At 43.1% G+C, this 6,589-nt stretch overlaps 1 protein-coding gene across 2 annotated transcripts in view; it reads right to left on the bottom strand.

Annotated features, from left to right (window-relative positions):
* The window catches only part of LOC113213638 (glucose dehydrogenase [FAD, quinone]-like), a 40,547-nt gene that overhangs the window by 3,450 nt on the left and 30,508 nt on the right, over positions 1 to 6,589 (bottom strand). For both annotated transcript variants that reach the window (XM_052274204.1, XM_052274203.1), the window contains one exon: positions 2,647 to 2,910. In XM_052274204.1, coding sequence (XP_052130164.1) covers positions 2,647 to 2,910 — 264 coding nt within the window. The remainder of the gene's footprint in view (positions 1 to 2,646; positions 2,911 to 6,589) is intronic.

The raw sequence follows: 6,589 nt of genomic DNA, 5'->3' as shown, positions 1-6,589 counted from the left end.
CTCGTGTGTGTCTGTGTGTCTGTCTGTTCCACTAGAAGGAGATGTGCTAGAGACTTGAAATTTTCAGGGTATCTTAAGGTCCACTCCTAGAGAACGAAACGCCCACGGCAAATCCTGGCAACCACCCCTAAGGGTGTGAATGGGGGTATCCAAGGTTCAAAAATTCTCCTAATGTTCTCCTAGAGGGTAACTCGTCAAAGTAGAGCACTTTGGGCGAAAATTTCGTCCGTTTCGCTATATCCCTAAACGTTTAGGCGCTAGAGGAAACTCTCCCCCCACCCCCAAAAAACGTTTTCTAAGCAGAAGGGTGGGTTATAGTCGCGGTGCTTCCCCGTTACATCCCTTCCTCGTGTATACGGGGCAAACTCAAAGACGAGGGGTTTAAGCGGGCCGAAGGCCCGCTACATCATTCGAACATGTTCTCCAGCAAATCGCGTCACAAAAATGGTCGGGCCGCAGGCCCGACCATCGCCGCCAGCCGGCCAAGCAGGCCCGGCCCCTGCCGAATGGAGTTGCCGGCGGAGCAAAGCGGAGCTGGCAACTCCGTTTGGCGGAAGGGCGGGCCTTCTTGTTAACAAATTACGATACGTCGTTATTTTACGAATTGCTTTGTAAAATCCAAAGCTCCGTCTAGGCGGTATGAAAATTGTTATAATTTTTGACTAATTTTATGATGTCTAACCCAAAAATTTGCACACGTTACGAACTATATTTGTAACTTTACGTAACGTGTCGTAAAGTGACACTTAAATTATTTTTTACGAAGCATTTCGTAACATTTTTTTTCGTAAGATCACGAAAACGTTTTACAGTGCACGTTTGAGACATCGTATAGTTTCCCACAGACTCTCTCAAGCTCTTAAGGACGCATTGTAGGGGTACAACTGCTTCGCCAATAGGTGGCGCTTTGGCATCTGGGGACGATAGTCTTGCGCGAGCGGACCTGACAACGGCAGTACTATGAGAGCCTGCACCCCACTCTCCTCCAAGTTCCCCGCCTGAATTTGGCGGGCTACAAATTTTGATGGTGCTCGTTCCGGCTTAAAGTTCAAAAGGGATGGTTAGCGGCGCGCACACTCGCCTGACGTTTTGCCGAATTTAATCACACACCTACGTCACTTCCCGCCATGGCTCAGCCCTGTATCCTCCCTTTTGACGGGTTCTTCTTCGACCCATCTCTAGATTGTCTCCAAACCGTCTCGAGGGAAACGTCATCTGCTTTCACGTTAGCGTTAACGTTTTTTTTTTTCGAATATTTTTTTATGGGTCTATACAGGTTAACTCGTGAAAGAAGCACCCCTGCGAACGAAAGTTTCGTCCGTTTTCTTTTATCTTGTACCGTTTGGGTGTTAGGGGGCATTTCTTGGCGAAAATAATGCAAAAATGACCTAATGGTCTATGAAACCGTGAACAAGGCTTTATGTTAAAAATTGTAAGGGATGTAATACTTAAACGACACATTTGGCGTCGAACCACACCCTCTTTTCGGCTCAAGGGTCCCTAGATTATCTACTATCACCAAAACGTTGATTTTTACATAACATTCTGTCAAATTAGAACACTTAATGAACATCAGTATCAGAAGTTTCATGCACCTAATTTTGGAGTAAAAAGTCCCCGAGAAATGATGAGAGCATGTCGAATTTGGGGATCGGCAGGTCAGATTTCCGTATACACGCCAAATTGTCCGCAAATTAATCAGATAATTGGCAGTAAAACCCTCCTAAATCGCAGTTTACAGGTCCAAAACGGGAATGTTGGAGAGTTTATGTTTCTGTAGAAGGCGAAGCGAGCGAGAAAATTTTCTGATTCAATATTTGATTTGAATTCTAGGTTAGTTGATGAGAGAAGGACTAGGTCGATTGAGTGGGTTGATGCAAAGCAACGAAAATGATTGAAGTAGTACTTGTAGATTGTGTAGTACGCTTCATTGATGTTTGTCCACCCTAAGCTGAAGCAGTAGAACAACCACTATATGAGTTGTGAATTCGCAAGCGATGGAAGCGAGAAGCCATAGCTAGACGGTTTCATTTAACACTCCAGGATCGATTTTTAAAGTGTTTCTAATGTCATTTCTACTCATTCCTCTTAGTACTTTATTGTCTATTGTTGCTCCCCCCCCCCCCCTGGCCAAAAGTTAAGGGGTGGGGGGGATCCCCCCCCCCTTCCCACGGTGTCAGCACCTCTGCCTCCATATTAAAGAAGTTATCATCGGATCAAACGACCATGGTAATATCTCATACTGAAGCAGACGGAAACACATAAATAGTTGAGTTTGTTCGTTTTCACTGACGATGACGAAAATACCATATGGCTAATGTTTAGTACTCGTCACGTGACAAAACCATTCGTCATGTTCCAAAAAGCCCATGACGACACCCCTGTGCCAGAAATAAGCCATGGTATTTTTTTCATCGTGACAAAGAAATTTTACAGTGTGCTCAGATGTTAGCATTTCTCTGCGGGAAGAGAACGATATGTCCGTAACGAAATCATACTACCGTTGTGCCTAATTGGGCACTATTTGTATAGTAACAAAAAATCAATGCGTCGGGTCTTCAGCTATAGTAGCTATAGAAGCTGCAGCTATAGTTACGTTGAGTGACGATGCCCTGGTCTGTTTTAAACTGTCCTGAGTGGACCTACCTGCAGGAGGGGGAGAGCTTGGGGTCCTTGTTGATAGTAAGTCCGAGCTTGGCCAAGGTGTCCTGACGCACCACGCCCATTCTCAGGCCCTCCACCATGACGGCCAGGTCGTGGTTGCCCTCGTCACTGAGATAGCCGAACTCCACGATGGGCTGCCCGAGGGGATCCGAAGCATTGAGGCGTACCCGTCCGCGGCTGCGGGGGTGCAGCACGGCGGGCATCCACTTGACGCGGTTCCATCGCCAGGCATCGTTGTCAAGGCACCTGCGAGTAATTACGATATTATGTCGTGGGCTCCCTGTCGATTCGCCCCATCACTACTCGTCCCCGGGTGCGTCTGGTACTCCGTCTATTTGTCAACAGTCGTTTTCTGATACATTTTTCGTCCGAAGATATTTTGTCCCTTTAGTTGTAATTTTTGTCCCCTAATTTTCCTACCTTCCCGTCCCTTTTTCATCCCTTTCAGTAATTAGCCTTAGTTTCGTCAGAAGAATCGTTTTTGACAGTTAAATCTAGGTTTCATTCAATCTAAGACCGTTTTCACCTCGGTTGTCACTTGGTTCTCCGAGTGACAAACGGAGGGTTCCGTTTCAAGCCAATTCGTTCACACACTAATTATGAACGTGATCGAACCACTGACTTCCTTACTTCGTCGAAGGTCGAAAGTAACTATCAAGCGAAATAAGCTCGACATCCAAATAATGTCACTAGGTGCCAAGAAGATCGAGTGGTCGAGTTCCGGGCCTGTTTTTGCAGCCACAACGTCTGAGCAGACTAAGTGTACCATATGGTTCACTTAGCGTGCGGCTCTTGATTGAGCAGGGGACGTATGGCCTTTCTCCCAAGACGTCCCCGTGGTCAAGTGGTCAGCGTGACAGGATTGCAGCCCAGAAGTCCGAGGTTCAACTTTCCGACCGGTAAGGTATTTCGTATTGTGTAATTAACGTATTAACTTTTAAATCAATAGAAGAGAGGGGAGGGTGCAGCGAGACGCGAGAGTTCGATCCGAGTACACAACCCAAAATTATCATTTTTATTTTCAAAATGCGTATGGGAAAAATCCGACACGTGCCAAAGAAATCTGATGCACTCGTATGGTACTTTTACCACACAGCACTTATTCTAAATCCATCTTTAAAATCTGCTGCAGGCGTATGGGATTTTTCCCATACATCAGTATAGAAAAAATCCCACACACGTATATGTAAATACCTTCATATACATTTGTGGGATTTTTCCCACAAATATTTTTTACAGTCATTTCTTTTAAAGTGACTAATTATCTACACCCAGAAAAGCCAATTCTTGGATGAAGCCCACTACTTGAATTGAGTGCACTGATCTTGCTGACAGCAAGTACAATTTGTACTTAGGGCGTGAGCTTGGGCCCAAATCAACCCCAATTTGTTCTTAAATCACCCTTTTTGCACTTGCCTGAAATGAAGTGATCTTGGTTCAAGGCCAAATTGAGATTGAATTAATAGTCAAGTTTTTGAAATTTTCAAGAACAGGCTTCTCTGGGTGTTGAAAGTAATCATTACTGACACGGAAAAAAAAAGAATTAGCTAAATTAGCTAATGCATTCCCTAATATGGCCTTAGATTAGAATATTAGCTCTCCTAGCTAATTCTTAGTTAGGAGAGCTAATAGATTAGCAATGAGAGTTGTCTACAAAATAAAGCAACTAGCTGTGAAAGCTAATATTTTAGCTTTCTTAGCTGGGAATTAGCTAGGAAAGCTAATTTTCTAATCTAAGGCCATATTAGCGAATGCATTAGCTAATTTAGCTAATTTTTTTTTTCCGAGGAGGACGAATTAACCAGCGACAAAAACGAACCACGAAGGGGAACATACTAAACCCACATGGAAAATAAGAAGACATTTAACACTAGAACTACCGGGATTTTCGTATACCTAGATCTACCGGAGGGGTCATTTTGACCTCTAGGTACTATTCCGCCGTTTTAGCTGTGAAAAGACTGCGGTTTTGGGTACACAACTTCTTATTTTCGTTTTTGATGACACTTCATGCAATTTTTGCACCCACGGGGGTCCCTGTGAAGGGGAAGGTAGGCAACCCGCAAAGCACAAAATGTAATTTTTCAGGAGTTTTACCGATTTTTTTCGTAGTTTTTCGTTTTGTTTTGGGAAAATTGCATAGAATTACCATAATATACAATAATTCTCAACATTTAAGCATAGTCTGTGTTTATTTCAGTCGGAGCGACAACCGTAAACACCGCAAATACGGTAAGTAATTCTGAAACTTTGGTTATGCGAATAAAACAGTGCACAGATATCGTGCAATAACAGTCGTATTAGACCATTTATTATCATTTTTAACCTCCGTTCAACCATGTAGCGCGTTTTCAGGCTGACAGTACCGTTGCGAATGCCTCATAAGTATTATGTGAGAAAAACATGATTTTGTGATGTGCGCGTTGCCTACCTATGCTGATAGAGGTTCAAAATTGTTACACGACCAAGCGGAAGTCAACACTTTCCACACAGAACAACAACGGCAAGGTTTAAGTTGAGAACCGCTCGTTAAAACCATCAAAGCCCTCGAAACCTGACACAGGGGTCAAAATGACCCCTTCGGTAGAGCGAGGTATATGTTACAATATCTCCAAGGTTTTTGACGCACATGCCTGGTTTTTCGTGTCAAAGCGTATTTTGATGACCCATAAAAAGTCAAAAAGTGGTGGGTCGGTAGAAAAAAAAATTGATAGTTCATTTGGCAATTCAAAATCAAAAGGGGTCATTTTGACCCCTCCGGTAGTTCTAGTGTTTATCCAAGTAAATGGCGGTGACTACACATTAAAAACAGATGGTGAACATATAAAAAACTGGAAAATCTAGCCGTAGCCACGAGGAAATACAAGATTGACGTGGATTAACGGATGTTTTGTCCTGACACGTTTCGGTTAAAAGAGGAAGTTACATTGACTGTTCTAAGCTATCTGTCTAGCAAAACTAAATTATGAAAGCTGTGACAGCCCTGACCAAATATCCATAAAATGCCACCCCCCTTCCCATAATGAGAACTTTTTCCATTTATTGGGCCCAAATTCACATCTTCAAGCCGAATTTCCCATGATGTAAAGTGCTTGGTAAATATTCAAGGAACTAACTTCACTACACTGTTAAAAAAACTGTAGACTCGCCAATCACAATGAGCATACATTCCTGACCGTATTTTATGTAACGATCAAACTATATTTTATTTAAGGGCCAGAAATTGTATTAAATTTTTGAACTGTATTTTACAGTACAGGCCGGACTGTATTTATTTTTACTGTCTGGCCTGTAACAGTCTGGACTGTACACCGGAGTACAGTCTTGTCTGTATTTTTAGCCCGCCCTTCTGCTTTGAAAAAGCTATTCAGCGGGCTTATGCAAACGACCTCGTGTGTGTCTGTCTGTGTGTCTGTGTGTCTGTGTGTCTGTCTGTTCCACTAGAAGGAGATGTGCTAGAGACTTGAAATTTTCAGGGTATCTTAAGGTCCACTCCTAGAGAACGAAACGCCTACGGCAAATCCTGGCAACTACCCCTAAGGGGGTGAAAGGGGGTATCGAAGAAAATGGGGTAGGTCAAAAAAGTCAGAAAAAAATATTTCTTTTAGAAGCTCCTAAGGGGTAACTCGTCCAAGTAGAGCCCTATGGACGAAAATTTCGTCCGTTTTGCTCTATCTCTCACCGTTTAGGCGCTAGAGAGAGTTTCTATCACGAAAGTGGCCCAAAAATAAACAAATTAATTTTAGAAAATATTAGATGGCCCCCTAAGGGGTAACTTGCAAAAGTAGAGCCCTTTGGGCGAAAATTTCGTCCGTTTTGCTCTATCATTTACCGTTTGGGCGCTAGAGGGAGTTCCTCTCACAAAAGTGGCCCAAATTCTTTTTATTAATTTCCGAAAATATTGAATGGTCTCCTAAGAGGTAAC

Source organism: Frankliniella occidentalis, unplaced genomic scaffold, assembly GCF_000697945.3.
Source record: "Frankliniella occidentalis isolate FOCC.00 unplaced genomic scaffold, Focc_3.1 Scaffold351, whole genome shotgun sequence".
Classification (NCBI taxonomy): Eukaryota; Metazoa; Arthropoda; class Insecta; order Thysanoptera; family Thripidae; genus Frankliniella; species Frankliniella occidentalis.
Note: the sequence above shows the minus strand (reverse complement) of the source record. Positions and strands in the feature narration are given on the sequence as shown.